The sequence below is a fragment of the Ovis aries genome, chromosome 3 (genome assembly GCF_016772045.2).
Source record: "Ovis aries strain OAR_USU_Benz2616 breed Rambouillet chromosome 3, ARS-UI_Ramb_v3.0, whole genome shotgun sequence".
In the NCBI taxonomy this organism is placed as follows: Eukaryota; Metazoa; Chordata; class Mammalia; order Artiodactyla; family Bovidae; genus Ovis; species Ovis aries.
This window is the reverse complement of record NC_056056.1, coordinates 143345559-143371616: the sequence shown is the minus strand read 5'-3', so window position 1 is coordinate 143371616 and position 26058 is coordinate 143345559. Positions and strand designations below refer to the sequence as shown.

At 39.2% G+C, this 26058-nt stretch overlaps 1 protein-coding gene across 2 annotated transcripts in view; it reads right to left on the bottom strand.

Moving 5' to 3' along the window:
* Positions 1-26058, bottom strand: part of ADAMTS20 (ADAM metallopeptidase with thrombospondin type 1 motif 20) — a 201558-nt gene that overhangs the window by 11829 nt on the left and 163671 nt on the right. For both annotated transcript variants that reach the window (XM_004006435.6, XM_060414097.1), the window contains 5 exons: positions 23851-23980; positions 23545-23639; positions 23363-23457; positions 22698-22831; positions 15000-15091 (listed from right to left, as the gene is read on the bottom strand). In XM_004006435.6, the coding sequence (XP_004006484.2) occupies positions 15000-15091; positions 22698-22831; positions 23363-23457; positions 23545-23639; positions 23851-23980 (546 nt within the window). The remainder of the gene's footprint in view (positions 1-14999; positions 15092-22697; positions 22832-23362; positions 23458-23544; positions 23640-23850; positions 23981-26058) is intronic.

Below are 26058 nucleotides of genomic sequence, written 5' to 3'. Positions count from 1 at the left end.
TACTGGGCAGTTTGTACTCTTAGTAACAGTAACTTCAGGCAATTGAACACAGACTGGAAAAAAAAATGGGCATATCTTTTTTTGACAGCACATACTTATGCCCAATAACATCTAATTTTGGAAATAAAGCTTTGTGTTCCAGAAATGTCTAGAGAACTCTGTGGGGAAGACATCTCACCTTGATGAGCAGGAGGAGCATTTTATTACTATAATAGTGCTGCCTTTGACTTTCTGAAGGATCTTAGACAGCTTTTTGACACAGAGTGTCTCTTTCTCCAACTGTAAACTGGAGTTACCTAGTTTATAACTACAAAACTTTCTCAAGATATTGTAGGAGGAAATGACCATTATATTACTTATTTGTGTATCAGTCTCCTGTGAATTTTATTGATGTCTCACTGACCAGGGGCTTCCAAGGTGGTGCAGGGGTAAAGAATCTGCAAGAGATGCAAGAGACAAGGGTTCAGTATCTGAGTTGAGAAGATTCCTGGAGAAGGAAATGGCAACTCACTCCAATATTCTTTCCTGGGAAATCCCATGAACAGAGGAGCCTGGCAGAGTATAGTGCATGGGATCACAAAGAGTCGGACACAACTGAGCAACTGAGCACAGCCATAAATATTTGTTTACAAGTCTCTATGTGAGCATATGTCATACATCTCATTTGCCAGACCTTATTCAATTCAACGTGTTATAAAACGGACCAGATTTCCAGAACTTCATGATCTTCCCAAAATGATGGTACCTTATAGCAGACTCTTCACATCTCTAGGTGGCATCTTCAATTTCCCTCTCTCTAATCATATCAAGTACATGACCGAAAGCAACTCAGCCATTAAAAAGAATTCATTTGAATCAGTTCTGATGAGATGGATGAAACTGGAGCCGATTATACAGAGTGAAGTAAGCCAGAAAGAAAAACACCAATACAGTATACTAACACATATATATGGAATTTAGGAAGATGGCAATGACGACCCTGTATGCAAGACAGGAAAAAAGACATAGATGTGTATAATGGACTTTTGGACTCAGAGGGAGAGGGAGAGGGTGGGATGATTTGGGAGAATGGGATTCTAACATGTATACTATCATGTAAGAATTTAATCGCCAGTCTATGTCTGACGCAGGATACAGCATGCTTGGGGCTGGTGCATGGGGATGACCCAGAGAGATGTTATGGGGAGGGAGGTGGGAGGGGGGTTCATGTTTGGGAACGCATGTAAGAATTAAAGATTTTAAAATTAAAAAAATAAAAAACTAAAATAAAAAAAAAAGAAGGAAAATGGATTATTGGACAAAGCTGACCAGTCTTGACATGAGCTGGTCATTGGAGAATGAATAATCTCCATTTAAAGAGTAAAAATGGAAATGTTATTTTAAATACATATGTGAGGGAAAAGATTGTTTAGAGCTGTAAAAGTTTTAGATTACACATCCTTGACCTTAGAACATGTGTTCAAAGAGATGCAATATAAAACTTCAGAAGGGGAAGTTCATCAGGGGAAAGAGAGTCCTGGGAAAAGAACTAAATAAAAGATGTAGGTCAGAGAGTCATCATCTTGGAGGGAGACCAATTGTCTGGTAGATGAACGTGAAAGAAGAGAAAGAGAAGAATAGACATGAATCAAGCTGCTGCTGCTGCTGCTGCTGCTAAGTCGCTTCAGTCATGTCCGACTCTGTGCGACCCCATAGACAGCAGCCCACCAGGCTCCCCCATCCCTGGGATTCTCCAGGCAAGAACACTGGAGTTGGTTGCCATTTCCTTCCCCAATGCATGAAAGTGAAAAGTGAAAGTGAAGTCGCTCAGTCGTGTCCGACTCTTAGCGACCCCATGGACTGAAGCCTACAAGGCTCCTCTGTCCACGGGATTTTCCAGGCAAGAGTACTGGAGTGGGGTGCCATTGCCTTCTTCAGTGAATCGAGCTAACCAGGCTCAAAGATTGAGTGACAGCTTGAGATTCCTCTGAAAAGTTATCTACCTTAAAAGCAGAGCCAAGAGAGGGAGCACTTTTGGAACGGCAATTTGAAGAGACCTGTGGACTAAAGAGTGAAACATAGGGAAAAACAGGAATAGAGGAGAATTTCCTCAACTTGATAAAGAATACATACCAAAATTCTGTAGCCAACAATACAGTTAATGATGGAAGTTTGAATGCTTTCTCCCTAAGATCAGAAGCAATTAAAGCATATTCACTATCGCCACTTTCAAAATGCTAGAAGTTACAGACATACGTACTAATATGATTCTACTTATACAATAGACAAAAAAAGACAAAAATTATGGAAAGGAAGACTAGATTAGTGGTTGCTAGGGGATAAGGTGAAGCTGGTGGTGCAAGGGGAGTAGTTGTCATTATAAAAGTCCTTGTGATGATGAAAATGTTCTGTATCTTGATATAGTGATGTCAATATCATAGTTGCAATATTATACTATAATCCTATAAGATGTTACCATTTGGGGATACTGGGTACATGAGATCCCTGTCTTATTTCTTAGAGCTACATGTCAACAGTTATCTCGAAACAAAATGTTTCATTTCAAGCATTTAAAAAATTATAAAACAACAACCATTTAAATTCTCTTGAAATTGTCCTAAGGTTATACAACAATTGGAGAAACATTTATTCAAGAAAATCTATGAAATCTAGGTTAGAAGAGTAAGTATCTGTGACATTTGAACCATGACCTGTCTATGGCCTATCCTCTCTTTTTCCCACCTCAGCAAGATGATAGCTCCACTCATAATGGGTACAGCTAAGAACAGAGGATTTTATTTCCCCCAGCTCTCTGTTAGGGATAAGCTTTCTCTAAGGGTATATGTCAAGGGCAGCAGGGAGCAGGTGAGACACCAGCACTCCTCATCTCACACAGCTCTGTCCTACAGAAGCTGGATCAGAGGTAAGAACTACAGAGATCTGAAGCTCCGTTCCGCCACTCAGTCCTTATTCATAGATCTGGAGATCTGCCCCACGCATGGTCGGCCAAGAACTCAAGGCCTGAATCATTCCCACTTAAAATCACTGGTAGGGCACAGGTTTCATGCTGAGCAGTACAAGCCAAGAAGACCAGGGAATAATGTCAAGACCCAGCATTCTGCTCATAGACTAGGGATGTTACTCTGCAAAGTGGGATCTACCCACTCAATCCACAGAATGGGTGCAAAGGCTCTTCCTCAGGGAAAAATCAAGTTGCAAGAACAGAAAGTTTCACAGATTTTCCTAAGTAGCCTGAGTATTTGGGACAGAAAATGGGGAAGTTCAAGCCTAAAAGGGCTATTGAAAAAAAAAAAAAAGATTTTAGTGGTGTGTAGTTGAGAGGAGCATGGTAGTAACTGCATGAGAGCAACAAGCAAAATAGTAGGTCAGATCTCAGTTTAACAGAGAAAACCAGGGAAAGAGATAGCTAAGAAAGTCGCTTTTTGAGGTTTTTCTGACCTGACCTCAAAGACTGACCTATAAGCCTACGCTGGCCCTGGGGCTTGAGTTTAATTGGCTCAGACCATAGAGTAATTTATGCCTCCAGGATGTTACTGAAAGAACAGAGCCATCATCTACCAGTTAGTAATGGGTAAGAGTTGAGTGTGATATCAGTAGAGGCAGACCAGCTAGAAACTTCATCAAAGAGAGCCCAGCTAAACACACTATCATTCCAGAAGGATTGGGTGACTGTACATGTCCAGGGCTGAGCCCTCGGAAGAGTGACACTAAAGGCTACATATTACAGGGGAAATAGATGTCACTGAAATAGCCCAGTCAAGGAGCTAAACAAATAAACAGCTAAGCAAACAACAAATCCTAAAGGGGAAAGTAAACTTAGTATCCACTGTTGCTAAAATATACTATCTAAAATGATCCGTTTTCAACAAAAAATTGTGACACAGGCAAATAAACTGGAAAGGATGACTCATAATGGAGGAAAAGGCAGCAGAAACTGCCTTTGAGAGGTTTCAGATGTCAGACTGTGCAGATAAAGATTCAAAATATATTAAAAATATATCCAAAGCTATAAAAATATATCCAAAGAACTAAAGAAAACCCATGTTTAAAAAAGTAAGAAAAGTATGATAATAATGTCTCATCAAAAGAGACTATCACTAAAGAGATAAAAATTATATTTATAAAAAGATCTAAAGGATAATTCTGGAGCTGAAAAGCATAATAACCAAAATAAAAATTCACTAGAGGGGGTCAACCAGCAGATTGGAGCTGGCAGAAGAATCAGCAAACTTGAAAAGATACCAATAGTGATGATACAATCTGAAAAAGTAGCAAAAAAAAAAAAAAAAAAAAAAGAAGAAGAAGAAGAAAAATGAATAGAGCCATAGAGCCTCAGAGAATAATACACCAAACCATGCATGATGGAAGTACCAAAAGGACCAGATAATATATTTGAAGAAATCCTGGCTGAAAATTTTCTAAGTTTGGTGAAACTATATTAATCTACACATCTAAGAAGTCAACGGATTCCAAGCTGAGTAGACACAAAAAGATCCACATCCAAATATATCACAAGAAAGATGCTGAGACTCAAAAACAAAGGAAAAAATCTGAGAGCATCTAGAGGAAAATAAGCACATATATGGGAATGTCGGTAAGATAAATTGCTGAGTTCTGTTGTCCATCCAGAAGCCAGAGGACAGTGGGATGGCATATTTAGACTCACAGACTTAGGAAATGAACTTACAGTTGCCACAGAAGGAAAGCATACAAGTAAAGATAATTTCATCAATAGCAACTATAAAAGACATTATAATTGTATGTTTCTTTATTCTCAACTTATTTAAAAGTAATTGCATAAACCAGCATGTATGTAATTATACCATTGACCAGTAATATACAGAAATGTGGGCTTCCCAGGTGGAGCTAGTAGTAAAGAACCCACCTGCCAATGCAGGAGATGTAAGAGACACTGGTTTGATCTCTGGGTGGGGAAGATCCCCTGGAGAAGGGCATGGCAACCTACTCCAGTATACTGGCCTGGAGAATGCCACAGACAGAGGAGTCTGCTGGCTATGGTCCACAGGTTGCAAAGAGTCAGATATGACTGAAGCGACTTAGCACACAGGCATACAGAAATTTAACATACTTGAAAAGATTGCCACAAATGAAGCAGGCAGGTGGGACCAAAGATGTTTGGGGATAATTAAATGAAAGCAGCTGGTAACTGCAATCCACAGGAAGAAATGAAGAGAAGCAAAAAGTTTCACACACACACACACACACACACAAAACTCTATGAAATTTAAGTTCTCTCATTTCTTACCTCTAAAAGATATAAAATTATACAGTGAAAGTTGCTCACTCGTGTCTGACTCTTTGCAACCCCATGGGCTATACAGTCCATGGAATTCTCTAGGCCAGAATACTGGAGTGGGTAGCCTTTCCCTTCTCCAGAGGATTTTTCTAACCCAGGGATCGAACCCAGGTCTCCTGCATCGCAGATAGATTCTTTACCAGCTGAGCCACAAGGGAAGCTCAAAATTATATAAAGTAATATTATAAAAATATATTGTGGGTTTGTTACATAGGTTAGACGGTATATGCATTACAAATACAACAACAGAAAAGGAAAGGGGGAAAAGTATATGTAGGAGTAATACTTCTATGTCACTGCAATTAGGTAATATAAATCTGGAATAAATTCTATTAAGATGTACACTGTAAACCCTAGAGCAACTATTAAGAAAACAATTAAAAATATAGTGAGAAAATTATGAAAGAAATTAAAATGTTACACTTGAAAACATTCACTGAATTTTTAAAAAACAGTAAAATGGGGACAGAAAACCAGAAATGAAAAGACATATGAAAAACAAAATGGCAAATGGCAAAGATAAATTCAGATATATCAATCATAACATTAAACAGTCCAATCAAATGGCAGAAATTCAACAAAATGCTCTCTGTAGGAGTGTCAAAAGCAAATGAGAAGAAAACATATACACCATGTACTATAAACAAACTGAGTTGCCACTATAATAACAGATAAATTAGACTTTAAAACATAAAATGATACTACAGATAAAAGGGAACGTTTTGTAATGACGAAAGTGTCAATATATCAGGAAATTACGACAATTATAAACAGACAATCGTGCAATAAAAATCTCAAGGTAAATAAATTACAAAGTAAATGAAACTAAAGGATTGATGTGAGAAGTAGATAATTCATCAATAAGAACTGCAGTTTCAATAGATAAAATAACTAGGGAGAAGATCAACAAGGAAATGGAAGAGTTGAACAATACTTTAAACCAACTAGCCCTGACAGACATCCAGAGAACACTTCACCCAACAACAACAGAACACACATTCTTTCCAAGCACACTGCACATTTTCCAGGATAGCCATATGCTATGCTATAACACAAGCCTCAATAAATTTTAAAAGATTGAATAATACAAAGTGTATTTTCCAACCACAATGGAATGAAAGTAGAAATCAATAACAGAAGGAAATGTGGGAAATTCACAACAGAGGATGAGAAGGTTAGATAGCATCACTGAGTCAATGGACATGAATTTGAGCAAACTCTGGGAGATAGTGAAGGACAGATAAGCCTGGTGTCCTGCAGTCCATGGGGTCACAAAGAGTCAGACAAGACTCAGTGATGCAAGAACAAAAACACCACACTCTTAGATAACCAGTGAGTCAAATACAACATCACAAATGATAATAGGAAACACTCAAGATGAATAAAAATGAACGCACAACACCAAAACTTCAGGAATGCTGCAAAAGAAGTATTTAAAGGGGATTTTATAGTTGTAAATGCCCATATTAAAAGATAAAAAGGCTCTCATTCCATGACCTAAACTTCTACCTTAAGCACTGAAAAAAAAGGTGGGGGGCAAATTAAATCTAAAGCAAGCAGAAGGAAAGAAATGATACTGAATAGAGTGGAAACTGGAGAAACAAACGAGTAAAATTACAGAGAAAATCAGCAAAATCAAAAGTTGGTTTTTTGAAGTAAGCCAGAAAGAAAAACATCAATACAGTATACTAACACATAAATGTGGAGTTTAGAAAGATAGTAATGATAACCCTGTATGCGAGACAGCAAAAGAGACACAGATGTATAGAATGGACTTTTGGACTCTGAGGGAGAGGGAGAGGGTGGGATGATTTGGGAGAATGGCACTGAAACATGTATATTATCATGTAAGAAACGAATCGCCAGTCTATGTTCGATACAGGATACAGGATGCTTGGGGCTGGTGCACGGGGATGATCCAGAGAGATGATATGGGGTGGGAGGTGGGAGGGGGGTTCAGGATTGGGAACTCATGTACACCTGTGGTGGATTCATGTCAATGTATGGCAAAACCAATACAGTGTTGTAAAGCAAAATAAAGTAAAAATAAAATTTTAAAAAAAGTTGATTTTTTGGAAAGAACAGAATTAACAAAATCAAGAGAAGAGGAGATTCAAATCACTGAAATCAGGAACAACTGCAAATCTCACAAGAATATAAAGGATTATAAGGCAATACTATGGACAACTGTAAGCCAATAGTTTAGATAACTTTGATGAAATGGACAAATTCCTAGGGGAAAAAAACTACCAAAATAGACTTAAGAGCTAGAAAATTGGAAAAAATCCACAATAAATAAAGAGATTGAATTAGTAAATAAAACTACATTCACAAAGAAAAGCTCAAGCTCAGATGGCTTTGCTGGTGAATCCCACCAAACATTACTTTTTCACAAACTCTTCCAAAAAACCAGAAGGCGGGGGTGGGGGGGGGGCGTTCTTACCAATTTATTCTATGAAACCAGTATTTCCCTGATACCAAAACCAGACAAGGGCATCACAAAAAAAGAAAATGATAGGCCAATATCTTTTCTGTAAACTGACAAAAAATTCTCAACAAAGCATACCAAATCTAGTGACATACAAAATGGATTATATATCATCAAGGATTTCCCCCAGGAACGCAAAACTGCTTCAACACACAAAAATCAGTGTGATACACCATTTCACTATCACTATAGTAATGAACAGTAACCACAGGATTATCTCAACAAATGCAGAAGAAGCATCTGACAAATCCAGCATTCACGATGAGCCTCCCTGGTGGCTCAGTGGTGAAGAATCCGCCTGTCAATGCAGGAAAAGCAAGAGACACAGGGGATGGGTTTGATCAGGTCAGGAAGATACCCTGGAGGAGGAAATGGCAACCAACTCCAGTATTCTTGCCAGGAAAATCCCAAAGACAAAGCAGCCTGGTGGGCTACAGTCCGTAGGGGTCACAAAGAGTCAGACACGACTGAACACACACACACAACATTTATGACAAAACCACTTAACTTAGGAATAGAAGGGCACTTCTTCAAATTGATCAAAGGCATCTACAAAACACTCACAACTAACACTATAAATGATAAAGGACTTAATGCTTTTCCTCTGCAATCAAGACTAAGACAAGGATGTCCACTGTAGCCACTTCTATTCAACAGTATACTGAAAGTTTTAGACAGTGCAATGAGGCAAGATAAAGAAATAAAAAAAATATCCAGACTGCAAAGGAAGAAGTAAAAATATTTGTAGATAACATTCCTCTGTATACAGAAAATCCTAAGGAATCCAGTGAAAAATTATGACAACTAATAAATGAATTTAGCAGGCTTGCAGAATACAAGATCAATTTACAAAAATATGGACAAACAGTGATTTACTGAGGCCTCAGATTTTGCAGAGTGTCTCCTTACTGGAAAACACTCTCTGACAAAAGTCTTTTTTACCTTAAACTGGAATCTTCTGTCTCATTAATATCTCCTTAAGAAAGGCTTTTTGGCTAAGATTAAGTGGTGGCTCAGACGGAAAGCATCTGTCTACAATGTGGGAGACCTGGGTTTGATCCCTGGGTCGGGAAGTTCCCTGGAGAAGGAAACGGCAGCCCACTCCAGTACTCTTGCCTAGAAAATCCCATGGATGGAGGAGCCTAGTGTCCATGGGGTCACAAAGAGTTGGACACGACTGAGTGACTTCACTTTTTTTTCACTTTTTAAGTAACACATACTGATGCCACTGCTGTCTCGTGGCACTCTCTACATATTTAATGATAGTTAATCATAACCTCTCTCTCTTTTCCTGGCTACCTTCTTCATTTTCTTTACAAAACATGACTTAAACCTTCCCCTCTTTCCCCCTGATTCTACTCCTAGATAGATTAAAATTTTATCTTTCTCAGACAGAAAATTTTAAATAAATATATTTCACTGTCAAGTACAAATAAATCTTTTGGTCTCAACATTGTATTTCGGTACCTTACAATTATACTGGGCAGTTTAGACATTACTACATGGTCTACATGAGTCATATTGAACTCAGGGTGGTTGAATAAAAAAACCTAAGTCACTTTCATATCACTGTGCTGTGTGCTGTGCTTGGCCACTCAGTCATGTCCGACTCTCTGCAACCCCATGGACTGTAGCTATCCAGGCTCCTCTGACCATGGGATTCTTCATGCAGGAATACTGAAGTGGGTTGCCATGTCCTCCTCCAGGGGATCTTCCCAATCCAGGGATCAAACCCAGGTCTCCCACATTGCAGGTGGATTTTTTACCTACTGAGCCAGCAGGAAAGCCTAAGAATACTGGAGTGTGTAGCCTGTCCCTCCTTCGGGGGAACTTTTTGACCCAGGAATTAAACCTGGGTCTCCTGCATTGCAGGTGGATTCTTGACCAGCTGAACTACCAGTTCAGTTCAGTTCAGTCATTCAGTCATGTCCAAGTCTTTGTGACCCCATGGACTGCAGCATATCAGGCTTCTCTGTCTGGCACCAACTCCTGGAGCCTGCTCAAACTCATGTTTTCATTGAGTTGGTGATGATAACCAACCATCTCATCCTCTGTCATTTCCTTTTCCTCCTGCCTCAATCTTTCCCAGAATCAGGATCTTTTCCAACGAATCAGCTCTTCCCATCAGGTGGCCAAAGTATTGGAGTTTCAGCTTCAGCCCTAGTCCTTCCAATGAATATTCAGGACTGATTTCCTTTAGGAACCCTCAAGGAATCTGACTTTGAAGGCCAGTGGGATTTGACTACAGAACTTCCACAGGACTGGGGAAACAGACTCTTGGAGGGACAAACCAAACCTTATATGCACCAGGACCCAGGAAAAAGGAACAGTAACCCCACAAGAGACTGAGCCAGACTTGCCTGTGAGTGCCCTGGAGTAGCCAGTGAAGGTGTGGGTCAACAGTGGCTTGCCATGGGGTCGGGACACTGAACACAACAGCCTGGCATAAGTCCTTCTGAAGGAGGTCGCCATTATCGCCATTGGTTTAGCTGCTAAGTTGTGTCCGACTCTTGTAACCCCATGGACTGTAGCCCGACAGGCTCCTGTCAGGACTTCTTACTGACTGAGCTAATAGAACCCCATTACTGCATGATAGTTTGGCCTCAGGCCAACCATCCATCAGCAGAAAATTGGGTTAAAGATATACTGAGCATTCCACCTATCAGACCAAGACCCAGATTCCCCCACAGCCATTCCCTCCAATCGGGAAGTTTCCACAAGCCTCTTATCCTTATGGAAACCACAATCACAGAAAACTAACCAAACGGATCACTTGGATCACAGTGCTGACTAACTCAATGAAACTATGAGCCATGTCATGCAGGGCCACCCAAGACAGATGGGTCATGATAGAGAGTACTGAGGAAACGTGGTTCACTGGAGAAGGGAATGGCAAACCACTTCAGTATTCTTGCCTTGAGAAACCCATGAACAGTGTGAAAAGGCAAAAAGATATGACACTGAAAGAGGAACTCCCCAGGCAAGTAGGTACCCAATATGCTACTGGAGAAGAGTGGAGAAATAGCTCCAGAAAGGGTGAAGAGGCTGAGCCAAAGTGAAAGCAATGCCCAGTTGTGGATGTGACTGGTGATGGAAGTAAAGTCACTACTATAAAGAGCAATACTGCATAGGAACCTGGAATGGAAGGCCCATGAATCAAGGTAAATTGGAAGTGATCAAACAGGAGGTGGCAAGAGTAAACATCAGTTTTTTAGGAATCAGTGAACTAAAATGGATTCCAGATGAGCTACTTCAAATCCTAAAAGATGATGCTATTAAAGTGCAGCACTCAATATGCCAGCAAATTTGGAAAACTCAGCAGTGGCCACAGGACTGGAAAAGGTCAGTTTTCATTCCAATCCCAAAGATAGGCAATGCCAAAGAATGCTCATGTCTTTGTGCTGACATCCAGTCACATCCACAACTGGGCATTGCTTTCACTTTGGCTCAGCCTCTTCACCCTTTCTGGAGCTATTTCTCCACTCTTCTCCAGTAGCATATTGGGTACCTACTTGCCTGGGGAGTTCCTCTTTCAGTGTCATATCTTTTTGCCTTTTCACACTGTTCATGGGTTTCTCAAGGCAAGAATACTAAAGTGGTTTGCCATTCCCTTCTCCAGTGGACCACATTTCCTCAACACACAACTACACTCATCTCACACACAAGCAAAGTAATACTCAAAATTCTCTAAGTTAGGCTACAACACTATGTGAACCAAGAACTTCCAGATGTTCAAGCTGGATTTAGAAAAGGCAGAGGAACCAGAGATCAAATTGTCAACATAGGTTGGACCCTAGAAAAGATAAGAGAATTCCAGAAGAACATCTCAGTTCAGTCACTTAGTCATGTCCAACACTTTGCAACCCCATGGACTACAGCTCTCCAGGCCTCCCTGTCTATAATTAACTCCTGGAGTTTTTGCAAAACTTGTGATCTGGACACTTCCTTTGCCTAGATTTGTGCTTGTACAGTACTGAATGCATTTTTGTGGGGAAAGAAAATGAACACAGGCCACATCTTCATTAAATACAGTGGAAGATGGATAATTAGTATTACAAAAGGTGCTCTTTTCAACCACTTACTCAGTAAAGGAATTTTCCTGCTTGGTATCTGGCATTTGTGTTTCTCTACAAACCATAAAATCAAAACCTTTATTTGTAATTTTCTTTGTACAGTATGCCAAATCAATATCAGTTCAGTCCCTCAGTCATGTCCAACTCCTTGCTACCCCATTGACTGCAGCAAGCCAGGCTTCCCTGTCAATCACCAACTTCTGGAGCTTACTCAAACTCATGCCCATTAAGTCAGTGATGTCATCCAACCATCTCATCCTCTGTCTTCCCCTTTTCCTGCCTTCAATCTTTCCCAGCATCAGGATCTTTTCTAGTGAGTCAATTATTTGCATCAGGTGGCCAAAGTATTGGAGTTTCAGCTTCAGCATCAGTCCTTCCAATGAATATTTAGGATTGATTTTCTTTAGGGTAGACTTATTGGATCTCCTTGCAGTCCAAGGGAATCTCAAGAGTCTTCTCCAACACTACAGTTCAAAAGCATCAATTCTTCAGCATATAAGTTAAATAAGCAGGGTGACTATACAGCCTTGAAATACTCCTTTCCCGATTTGGAACCAGTCTGTTTTTCCAGAAAGGAGTAAGACAAGGTTGCATATTGCCACCCTGCTTCATTAAATTATATATAGAGTATATCATGGAAAATGCCAAGTTGGATGGAGCACAAGCTGGAATCAAGATTGCTGGGAGAAATATCAATAACCTCAGATATGCAAATGACACCACCCTTACGGCAGAAAGTGAAGAAGAACTAAGGAGCCTCTTGATGAAAGTGAGAGGACAGTGTAAAAGTTGGCTTAAAGCTCAACCTTCAAAAAACTAAGATCATGGTATCCGGTCCCATCACTTCATGGCAAATAGACGGAGAAACAATGGAAACAGTGACAAACTATTTTCTTGGGCTCCAAAATCACTGCAGTTAGTGACTGAAGCCATGAAATTAAAAGATGCTTGCTCCTTGGAAGAAAAGCTATGACCAACCTAGACAGCATATTAAAAGGCGGAGACATTACTTTGTTGACAAAGGTCCATTTAATCAAAGCTATGGTTTTTCCAGTAGTCATGTATGGATGTGAGAGTTGGACTATCAAGAAAGCTGTGTGCCAAAGAATTGATGCTTTTGAACTGTGGTGCTGGAGAAGACTCTTGAGAGTCTCTTGGACTACAAGGAGATCAAACCAGTCAATTCTAAAGGAAATCAGTCCCAAATATTCATTGGAAAGATGGATGCTGAAGATAAAGCTCCAATACTTTGGCCACCTGATTCAAAGAGCTGACTCTTTGGAAAAAACCTTGATGCTGGGAAAGACTGAAGGCAGGAGGAGAAGGAGATGACAGAGGATGAGATGGTTAAATGGCATCACCAACTTGATGGACTTGAATTTAAGCAAGCTCAGGGAGTTGATGATGGACAGGAGAGCCTGGCATGCTTAATTCCATGGGTCACAAAGGGTCAGACACGACTGAGTGACTGAACTGAACTGACTAAAATGAACTGCAATGAGCTACCAGGATAGCTCTCATATCCCTTTACGAGGTTCTATTTGTATTTCTGGGTCTGAAGTAAAGAAGTGAAGTGAAGTCGCTCAGTCGTGTCTGACTCTTTGCAACCCGGTGGACTGTAGCCCACCAGGCTCCTCTGTCCATGGGATTCTCCAGGCAAGAATACTGGAGTGGTTTACCATTTCCTTCTCCAGGGGAATCTTCCCAACCTAGGGAGCAAACCCGGGTCTCCCGCATTGCAGGTAGACGCTTTAACCTCTGAGAAGATTTATATATTTATCTCAGTTATTTTTTTCATACATGCCAAGAATAGCTTTATTCTTAAAAGTCTGTGTTCATAGTTTAGGTAGATATTTAATCACTTTCTATAATTCAAAATTAAGACCCATAATGCCTCACTTAATCATTGCCTCAAGGAAATGGCAACCCACTCCAGTGTTCTTGCCTGGAGAATCCCAGGGATGGGGAAGCCTGGTGGGCTGCCATCTCTGGAGTCGCACAGAGTCGGACACGACTGAAGCGACTTAGCAGCAGCAGCAGCAACATAATTTTTGCTAGAATGAGTTGTCATTTTTTAATTGAATTTATTTTATTATTATTATTATTATTATTATTATTATTACTTTACAATATTGTATTGGTTTTGCCATACATCAACATGAATCTGCCACAGGTGTACACGTGTTCCCCATCCTGAACCCCCCTCCCACCTCCCTCCCCATACCATCCCTCTGGGTTAACTTTTTTCATATTCATTTGAGCCTATAGGTCTAGTGACCTCCTTTAAGTGCACTTCTCTAATACAGAAAAAGTCCTCTTTTTTTTTTTAATATTCAGCATATCTTACATGCCATTTGATGGAAATTGTGAATACAAAATTCCTAGAAGAGACAATACAAGCAAACTATTGACTACTTGTCTTCAAAATGACATCAATATTATAATTAGTCCTCCTGTGCATTTTTTAATTTTCTATAAATCTACCTAATGATGCTACATTCACCTAGCTTTTATCTCTCTGTCTTATTATAAAATATTGCTTGCTCATAACAACTCTATAAAATCCTTTATGAAAAATGAGATAGTAAATTTCTTCTAGAAAACACATTTGGTACTAGAAATCTCAAAGGTGACATAAAAATATATATGAAGAGAACCCTGGAAAAGAAAGAATAAAACCAAGAAGACATGGAAATGTATTACTTCGCAAACAATAGAAAATTATTTTGAGAATGTTACAGGCCCAGGAAGCTAAAATAACTGATGCTGGTAGCAGTGTAATGAAAGTCACATGCCTGTGATGCATTTCTTTACCTTGTAATATATTGTCTACTCATTTCTAGGAACTAAGTGGAAAGATTAAATATAATAAAACATTGTGGAAGGAGAAACAGGATCTAAACTATTTTAAATTCTTATATTATACCTTTCAAACAAATGCAATATTAGCAAAGATGCTTTTCTTCCAAAGTTTATCTATAAACTTTGCAATAAATTTCATCTAAGAAGTTATCATATTCTATTTACTTATGTTTTTTTGCAGTACTGTGGTCAAGAAAATAAATGAGGAGAAATATTATTTTCTTTTTCAGTGAGAAAATACTAAACAAATATGAAATACCTGTGGGCATCTGGCAGCACTATAGCAATCTCCAGCTGTGGCAAATGGAACTGCATTTCCAAATATTGTCTGGGCAAAAAGAAGGTCTGTAGCTAGAAAATAATAAATGAAACTCTTCAGCACTAAGACACTGTATTCAAATCTTCATTGAATACAAAGCATGCAGTCTTCATATTATATTCTTAAATGCATTCATATAATTAATCCAAAACTTTAAGCAAAAATGTTGCACAATTGTCCTACATAACATAGATCAGGCTCTCAAATTTTTATTTAACATAAAATGTTCATCTCAAAAACTGCCCTAAAAATGGCAGGGACATCTGTAACTAATCCAGATGTTTTAAAAGCTAAATATATGCTCTATTGTATTTTAGATCATAGTGAATATCTAAAATAGATAAAGTGGAGTCAAGGAACAGAATTAGAAGAAGCATTATTTAAAGATAAATAGGTGTGGAGGCATGGGTTGGCAGGGGCTTACCACAGGGACAGTGGCGCTGGAAGGTCCCCAGTGTAAACCCCCTTGGAGTTCACCATTCATCCTACCATGGAGCCTGTAGACTCCAGGCTGGGTCACCTCAGGCCAAACAACTACCAGGAAGGGAGCACAAACCCACCCATCAGCAGATAATTGAATTAAAGCTTCACTGAGCAAGGCCCTCCCCACCAGAGCAAGACTCAGTTTTTACCATCACCATTCCCTCCCATCAAGAAGCTTATACAAGCTTCTTAGCCTCATCTATCAAAGGGCAAACAAGAAGAAGCAAGAAGAAGCATAGACTCAAAGCAGCTAAAACAAAACCACATTACATAAAGTTAATCACGATGAAAATGCGTAAAATTATGTCCCAGATGAAGGGACAAAATAAAACCCTAGAAAAACAAGCAAATGAAGTGAAAATAGGCAACCTTCCAGAAAAAGAATTCAGAATAATGGTAGTGAAGATGATCCAGGATCTTGGGAAAAGAATGGAGGCAAAGATTGAGAAGATGAATGAAATGCTTAACAAAGACCTAAAACTAAAGAAAAAACAAACAAACAGAGATAAAAGGAATCAACAGCAGGATAACTGAGGCAGAAGAATGGGCAAATGACCTGGAGGACAGAATGGTGGAAATCTCTGCCACAGAACAGAATATAGAAAAAAGAATGAACAGAAATGAAGACAGGCTAAGAGACCTCGGGGACAACATTAAACACACCAATATTTGCAGTATAGGAGTCCCTGAAGGAGAAGAGAGAGAGAAAGGACCTGAGAAAATATTTGAAGAGATAATAGCTGAAAACTTCCTGAACATGGGAAAGGAAATAGTCAACCAAGTCCAGGAAGCATGGAGAGTTCCAGGAAGGAGAACCCAAGGAGGAACACACCAAGACATACTAAAGATATATAGGGAATTCCAGCTTTCACTGCTCAAGGTCCCAGGTTCAATCCCTGGTCCAGGAACTAAGATTCCACAAACTGTGTGGTGTGACCAAAAAAACAAACAAATTTAAAAAAAGATAAATTATGACAAAGCAATATGCAAGTGCTTATAGAGAGTACATATATCAGTTCATTTAGGGAATTCAAAAACACCCAGCTAAAAAGTGTGCTATTTCTTTGATTTCTTATATTATTACATTATATTATTATTTCATTTCTATTTTATTTTTGCTAATGGTGTTAACAAAATTTCTTGATTGGCAAAAATGCTGGGGATTCTACATAAAGTATCAAAAAAGTAGAGATCTTGGCTCAAAAATAGGAGAAACCCTGAAGATAAGCTGGCCCAATCACTTTTTGATGCTTAAACCACTTAAATAATATTCCAACTAATGTTCATTCAGTCCGTGGCTTTCACCTCAGCTAACATTGTTTCAAATCTTTTCCAAGAAGACTGCAAGACCACTGCATGCCCCAGTGATGACACCAGTCCCCTAGAGGCAATCCCCAAAGGTAGCATTTCTGGAAATATTTATCGTATCTCTAAGAGTAGTTTCCAAACCCAAGAGGCCTTCCGTGGTGTGCCAGGTCAGCTTGTACCCAATCATGAGAACAAGTTTGGTGTGTCTTTTCCTACCTGCATGCAAAACGAGCTTGTGTTGGTAGCTTAAAATTGGTCATGGTGGGACTATATACGTCAAGGAACTGAAAAATAATATAAATCAAACTTTTTCCTGGTTGTTAAGAGTTGATTGTTGAACATTTACCCATTGTTTGCACATGGCACTTAGGGTTAGGCTGAGGCAAACAGACACAATTTTCAAATCATCCTTTGCTATGGTCTCCTACACCATTACCTGGATAACCCCAAAATAGCTTTCACTTAAATTGTCCAAAGAAAGCTGAAAGCCGAAGAATTAATGCTTTTTAACTGTGGTGTTGGAGAAGGCTCTGTAGAGTTCCTTGGACTGCAAGGAGATCAAACTAGTTAATCCTAAAAGAACTAAATCCTGAATATTCATTGGAGGGACTGATGCTGAGGCTCCAATATTTGGCCACCTAATGCAAAGAACTGGCTCACTGAAAAAGATGCTGATGCTGGGAAAGATTGAAGGCAAGAGGAGAAGGGGACAACAGAGGACAAGATGGTTGGATGGCATCAACAACTCAATGAACATGAGCTTGAGCAAGCTCCAGAAAGTGAAGGACAGGAAAGTCTGGCATGCTGCAGTCCATGGGGTTGCTAAGAGTCAGACACAACTGAGTGACTGAACAATTGCAGGTTACAAGCTAAATGCAATTATCCTTTCATGTCACAATTAACATTTCATGCCACAAATCCCCATATTCTTTCTGTTAGAAAATCACAGAGTGTGCCTCTTCAATATTCCTCTCAGGTTCTCAGGCTCTCTGTCTTAAACCTTGTCCTTAATAATTTAGACCCTCATCACTTTCCATCTGAACTATTATATTATTAATAATATTAGCTTTCTAATCATCGTCACGGATAAAATTTGTTTTCCCTCCAACTAAGTCTGTTTCCTCCTTTGCTTATACTTTTACCCCAAAGGTCCTCATAACTCAAAATAAAAAGATAAACTCAATTTATAGTTTAGTATATATTGTTATTTATGATCTTCTTTCTGGGAAATTCTTTAACAAACTGCTACCAACGTCCACTCAATTTATGCTTAGGCAAAATTGGATGACTCAATCTGTGATGGAACCAGATACTTCACCATCCCATGCTGTGTTCAAGATGTCTCTGCCTCCTGAAACTCCATTTTCTCTCTTTGGTTAATACAAATTTGGCTACAAGATTTCCTCAAGATAGCTTCTTGAGGAAAGTTGACTCATTCAGCAAATATTTCTCTAGAACATATGTATTGGGCATTATTATAAGTACTACAAGTGAATGAAACAGGGCCTGATGGACTCTGAGTGCTACCAGAAAGAGAGGTAAGTAGCAGAGTAGATACTATCGGATGTTACAGGTGATTATTGCGATAGGAAAAATACAGAACCAGGAAAAGGACAGGGGGAAATGAAGTTTAGGCATGGAGAGGGTCTAGGATGCATTCATTGGGAAAATATATTTAAGCAGAGACCCAAAAAATATTAAGTGGTAAATCCAACATACAACTGTGGGACAGTCATTCTAGGCAGATAGAACAGAAAGTGCAGAGGCTTTAAGGAGGGATGGGGTAGATGTTTGATGTATTCAAGGAACAGCAAGGGACAAGTGTGTCTGAAGCAGTTCATGGATGGGAGGAATGTGGAGGCAAGGAGCAGAGAAATAATGGGTTGGGAAGGTCATGTTGAGTTTTACTGGCCATTGGCAAGGTTTTTATTTTATGAGTTAGATGAGAGATGTTTGGAGAGTTTTGAGCAAAGGTTGGAGTTGTTAAAAAGATGAAATGAGATCATGTGCGAGGCATGACATGGCTTGCTTTATGGATCACTCTGGCTTCTCTGCTGAGAAGAGAATCTAGGTCAGGAGTAGGAGGAAAGGTGGAAAGGAACTTGAGTGCTACAAGAGTAAACAGGGATCCCACTCCATAGGTATAATAATTCAGGTGGAAAAAATAATATTGACTTCTATCAAGGTGGGAGCTAATGAGGTAATGTCAAAGCGGGACTTGGTGTGTGTCTTAGTTCAAGCTGCCCTTACAAACTCATAGACTGGGTGTCTTAACAGAAACTTATTTCTCCCAGTTCTAGAACCTAAGATCAGGTGCCAGCATCATCAGGGTCTGATGAAAGGCCCCTATCTGGCTTGTAGAACTTGGTAATGGATGGCATGCAAGTATGAGAGAAAGAGGGGAGTTAAAGACGTTGCTGTATTTCAACAAGAGTAACTAGAAGATTATAGTTGCCATATATTGAAATGGTAAAAATTAGGGGTAGAAGGAGTTTTTGTGACGAAACATTGAAAGTTGAGTTGTGGATACATTGCTAGGTGCCTAGTAGATGTAGGTATGCTGAGCAGGGAGTTGAATCTTGAAATTCAGGGCAGCAGTCCAAACTGGAGCTATACATTTGGGACTGTCATTTAACAGATGGTGTTTGAACTCTGTAAGTTGAAAGAGCCCTCTAAGGAAATGATGGAGTCCTGAATTTCTTCAATACTCATTGTTGTAGAAGATAAAGAACCAAGTTGAGAAACAGTGAGAAAAACGGAAGAAAGAGTGACCAAGGCAGGGACCAAATGATGAGCGTGTGGACTCCTGGAAGCCAAATGCTGCTGATGGATCAAGTGAAATAAAAACCAAGAATCTGTCATTGGATTTAGAGAAATGGAGGGAAAATGGGTGATGTAAGAGAGAAAGGAAAGCTTGCTGAAATAATGTTCTGGAGTTGGTTCAAAGCAAGAAGCCCAGAGCACAAGTAGAGAGGGTTGCCTCAGATGGGAGCGGGAACAGTTCATCCACAGCAACCAGGAGAGGAGGCAAAGTCTAGAGGTCAAGGTTTAGGTGGGTTAGTAGTTGTGATGTTACCAAAAGTGGGATCCAACTGCTCGCCACTTTAAAGCCAATAAAGAGTCAGAAAGTGAAGTCATTCAGTCATGTCTGACTCTTTGTGACCCCATGAACTGTAGCCCACCAGGCTCCTCCGTCCATGGGATTTTCCAGGCGAGAATATTGGAGTGCCATTTCCTTCCCCAGGGGATCTTCCTGACCCAGGGATTGAACCCAGGTCTCCTGCATTGCAGGCAGATTCTTTACCATCTGAGCCACCAGGGAATCCCCAATAAAGAGTCAAGGGTGGTGAAAAGGAAAGGTTGCTTTATTTCAGAGGCCAGCAACCAGAAGACTGGGCAGGCTCCAATCCACGAGCCAGTTCCCCCACCACTGACAGTCAGTGGGCAAAAGCTTTTATAGACAGAGCGAGGGGGCTACATGCAAAAACAACACAGTCAGCTCTGAGAGTCACCTTGGAGTCGTGCAGCAGTCTGATCAGAGTCATCCTGATGGTTTTACGTACAGCTAGTCTTTAGTTCCAGGCTTTCCAGGTAGTGCTAGTGGTAAGAACCTGCCTGCCAAGGCAGGAGACATAAGAAACTCGGGTTGGATCCCTGGGTCAGGAGGATCCCGTGAAGGAGGAAATGGTAACCCACTCCAGTATTCTTGCATGGAAAATTCCATAGACAGAGGAGTCTATAGACTATGGGGTCACAAAGAGTTAGACACAACTGAAGCATCATGCCCACACACACACAGTCTTTAGTTCCAGGATCAGTTTCTTCCCATTTCTTTGAGGCCAGTACTCAAAACTGTGGCAGCTTATGTCACAGCTACAGTCTGATGATAGTTATCTTCTTCAGCCTGGTGGGAGTTTCAGTATCTATAAGACAGCTCAAAGGATATGGCTCAGAATATTATCTATAGCTCTTGAGGAAGAACTAAATAAAGATCCTTGACTTTGCTTAATGACTATTGGTCTCCTTTGACTGTTTTCCTTCGTTTCTACATTTTCTCACTTCTCTGATTAAACTTACTCTTTGGCTAAAGTTTCTCTACAGACAGAAGCCAGGCTGAGAACATGAAGGGCAAGAACCGTAGGATCCTGCACCATTTCAGTGGTAGTTTGCAGAAATTCCATTCTTGTTGTTCTTAGTTTCTCAGTGAGAGAGGAAACAAGATCATCAGCAATAAGGGACTAGAGTGGAGGTATTAGAAATTTTAGAAGCTTGAAGCTGAAGAAGAAGCTGTGAGTTAGACATTGAAAGGAGTGGAGGAGGAATGGAGTAGGGTCCATGCAAGCTCAGGAGTCAGCATTTAAAGTAAATCAGTCAGGAGGCCTGTGTACTATTTGCCACACACACATTTCATGGTGCAGATGCAGAGCAGATGAAAGATTTAACTTAATCAAGACTGGAGTTTTGGCACACAAATTTGAGGAAGGACAATGAAAGCAAGTGGAAAGTGTATACATTTAATATTGTATCTTCAGAGCCCAGCCCAAAGCCTGGAAAAATGGCAGGTTTGTTAGATAAATGAATGAAAAATAAAAAGTTAACGAACAGCAAATAAGTTCCTAATTGTCCATTATTTATTCAGCAATGCTGACACAGCATATATTATTAAATAATAACTTTATTTATAGAGCACTTACTACCTACAGGGAATTTACTAGGTATGTTGCAAGTATTCTCTCTTAATTCTATCCAAAAACAAAACATAAATAAATAAAAGAAGGAAAGAAGACATAAAAAGAAAGAAAAAGCTTGAGAGGCATCTTACTTTAGAAATGAGGGGATTTAGGCTTAGAGAGATGCCCAAGGTCACAGACTAGTAACCGGATGAAGACGGCTTACACTCAGGAGTCTAGCTTGTTTATGATCATATCCAAAGCAGCATAATCCTTCCCCACTACAGTAACGGTGGGTGTTTAGCAAATGGTAACCACTATCACTGACAATAATAGTTCACCATCATATGACTGCAAGTTAGAGATTATATATTCATGCATTCACTGTCTCAACACGTTTTTGTTTCTTTTTATGATTTAGGCACTATGCTAGGCTTTGGTGATTTAATTTTTATTTAGAGTTTCTGCTTCTGAAATGAACTTATTTGCCTTTCATGTCACTATGTAATATCCAGGAGGGTAAACTGTCTGATATGTTAGCGTTCATAAACATACTTAAACTATACTGTCCTGTAAATTGATTCCTAGAAAGGCAGCAGGTCCATAATCTGGGATTGTGGGTGGGAGGGACTTTATCTCTGCAATGCCAGTTACTAACTCCAAGAAGCGGGGCAAGTCACTTAATTCTGTAAGTGCATCTTAATTTTACCACTTGCAATAATATGATGAAATACTGCCTTATCTAGTATAAGGTTGTTAAAAAAATCAAAGGAGACAAAGTGTAAGAAAATATTAGACAAACTGTCACCTGAAACTAATGTTAATTATTACTTTAAACCTTTGCAGAAAGCTTATACAACTACATTTAAAATATTGATTTCCTTATTTTTAATGTAATTTGGAATTTTAGGGTAGAGGGTTATATCTCAGAAGGGTGATATCTTTATTACAACAGTATCTTTAGTAATAACAGTATCATTACCACATTTTTATTAAGAATCCCCAAGGTCCATATTATTGCATTGAAGAATGTAGTTAATAACATATTTTTTTTAATTTTTAAGTAATTATTGTACAATGCTAGACCCCAGATACCACATACACCAAATAGCATATTGTTAAACTTGCATTAGCAAATATATGTTTCTCATTTTACAACTAGAGATTCAGTACTTACTTTTAATTTGCATGGAAATAAGATCAATTCTTATTTTGCTAAAAACAGTGTGTCCAGCAGCCAGATAGTCATTTTTACATTCACAGTCATGCCTCCTGCTTCCATTAAAAGGACATTCATATGGATTTCGTAGTCTATAACAACATTAGAATATTTTGGTGTTAGGTACAGTTATTAGACCATAATGTAAACAGTAGCTTTGGAAGTGGGAGGGAAAAAGAAACCTCTTCAATATTTTTTGTGTCAACAAGTTAAATGTGAAAGAAGTAAAAATCACTCAAGGTTAACGTACAAAATGATCAATGGGAAATTCAAGACCAGTCTGCAGAAAAATAATTCAGCTGTAGTTCTCCTAGCTTTTGTTACCGGAATCAACTTGATTTCTATGAAAACATACACAGGTCTTAAATTCTACCCTCCTCTGTTGTCCCATTGCTCACCCACAGCATCCTTCTTATTCAATCTTTCTGTGAGTACATGTTCATACCCAAAGTTTGATTACTGAAAAGGCATGGACAACATCTGGCTTATGTCCTAATATGTTCACCTGCTCTTAAATTACTTGTCCCGCTGCAAGCTATTCAACTACCACTCCAAACTCTGGAACTTCTAATTCTCTTGATGAACCATAAATATGCACAGAGAAGGCAAAATACAGCTCATACCTAAAACCATACACTTCAGAAAAGTTGTCTTCTTCACCTTTGACCAATGATATATATTCCTTAGGGTTCTCCAAGTGCATGCCAGCACAATAGATCTAAAGGGAAAATGCAAAGATCTGGAAAAGCTTGTTTCAAAGTCAAGGGTCAGTGTTAAAATCAAATAAGAACTGTTTACATAATACCTTTGTTATTCTTCCTTTAATGTTAAGGTAATAGTCACCATCCTTGGTAATGTTGTTTTTCACTTGTATTTCTTTACAGCTCATAAATGTTTTACCTTCAAGGACAAGTGAGCACAACTTATCAATAATGAACATATTCCAGACACAACATGAATTTAACTTAATTATACCAATATTGTTACACTCTGAAAAAAGAAACCTTCATTTTGTGGAGTGTATGACTACTCTAAATATTTTTTTCAAATTTTAATTAAAACTTCTTTAGAGCACTTAGTTTCTAAATAGATTTTTGAAGTCTTTACTTACAGTCACTGACATAACATTTCTTTTGAGCATCTGGTTTTAAATGCTTTAAACATAAATCACTGGACAGACCATTATCGGCCATGCATTCCACTCTTCTCTCCATCATCCCAACTCCACAAGTCACAGAGCACTGTGAATAGAGTAAAATTGGAAGATGAACTATAAGACAGATAATAAGGCCAGTAAATACACATCTCCTCCTCCCTGACTAGGTCCTTTTGGAACAAACTGATGCTCAGTAATGGCCAGGAGGCTGAAGAGTCACAATGGGATAAATCCTTAAGAGACTGAATCTATTCTTTCTCAGTTGCTCACTTTTTTCCCTTCATTTTGTACAGTTATCTCAGCATTATGTTGTAAATACTTGACAAATATGATTTAATGATGGTCAATCAAACTTCTGAGTTTTTAACTCAGTGATACATGTTAAGTTTTCATAGCAATATTTACCTGCTTTTTATCAATTAAATTATACAGTGGAAGTGAGAAATAGATTTAAGGGACTAGATCTGATAGATAGAGTGCCTGATGAACTATGGACGAAGGTTCATGACATTGTACAGGAGACAGGGATCAAGATCATCCCCATGGAAAAGAAATGCAAAAAAGCAAAATGGCTGTCTGAGGAGGCCTTACAAATAGCTGTGAAAAGAAGAGAAGTGAAAAGCAAAGGAGAAAAGGAAAGATATAAGCATCTGAATGCAGAGTTCCAAAGAATAGCAAGGAGAGATAAGAAAGCCTTCCTCAGCGATCAATGCAAAGAAATAGAGGAAAACAACTGAATGGGAAAGACTAGAGATCTCTTCAAGAAAATGAGAGATACCAAGGGAACATTTCATGCAAAGATGGGCTCGATAAAGGACAGAATTGATATGGACCTAACAGAAGCAGAAGATAATAAGAGGTGACAAGAATAAACAGAAGAATTATACAAAAAGATCTTCATGACCCAGATAATCAGGAAGGTATGATCACTCACCTAGAGCCAGACATCCTGGAATGTGAAGTCAAGTGAGACTTAGAAAGCATCACTACGAACAAAGCTAGTGGAGGTGATGGAATTCCAGTTGAGCTATTTCAAATCCAGAAAGATGATGCTATGAAAGTGCTACACTCAATATGCCAGCAAATCTGGAAACCTCAGCAGTGGCCACAGGACTGGAAAAGGTCAGTTTTCATTCCAATCCCAAAGAAAGGCAATGCCAAAAAATGCTCAAACTACCACACAATTGCACTCATCTCACACGCTAGTAAAGTAATGCTTAAAATTCTCCAAGCCAGGCTTCAGCAAGCAATACGTGAACCATGAACTTCTAGATCTTCAAGCTGGATTTAGAAAAGGCAGAGGAACCAGAGATCAAATTGCCAACATCTGCTGGATCATGGAAAATGCAAGAGAGTTCCAGAAAAACATCTATTTCTGCTTTATTGACTATGCCAGACTTTGACTGTGTGGATCACAAGAAACTGTGGAAAATTCTGAAAGAGATGGGAATACCAGACCACCTGACCTGCCTCTTGAGAAACCTGTATGCAGGTCAGGAAGCAACAGTTAGAACTGGACATGGAACAACAGACTGGTTCCAAATAGGAAAAGGAGTCTTTCAAGGCTGTCTATTGTCACCCTGCTTATTTAACTTCTATGCAGAGTACATCATAAGAAATGCTAGGCTGGAAGAAGCACAAGCTGAAATCAAGATTGCTGGGAGAAATATCAATCACCTCAGATATGTAGATGATATCACTCTTATGGCAGAAAGTGAAGAGGAACTAAAAAGCCTCTTGATGAAAGTGAAAGAGGAGAGTAAAAAAATTGGCTTAAAGCTCAACATTCAGAATACTAAGATCATGGCATCTGGTACCATCACTTCATGGGAAATAGATGGGGAAACAGTGGAAACAGTGGCTGACTTTATATTTTTGGGCTCCAAAATCACTGCAGATGGTGATTGCAGCCATGAAATTAAAAGACACTTACTCCTTGGAAGAAAAGTTATGACCAACCTAGATAGCATATTCAAAAGCAGAGACATTACTTTGCCAACAAAGGTCCGTCTAGTCAAGGCTAAGGTTTTTCCAGTGGTCATGTGAGAGTTGGACTATAAAGCTGAGCACCGAAGAATTGATGCTTTTGAACTGTGGTATTGGAGAAGACTTTTGAGAGTCCCTTGGACTATTAGGAGATCCAACCAGTCCATTCTAAAGGAG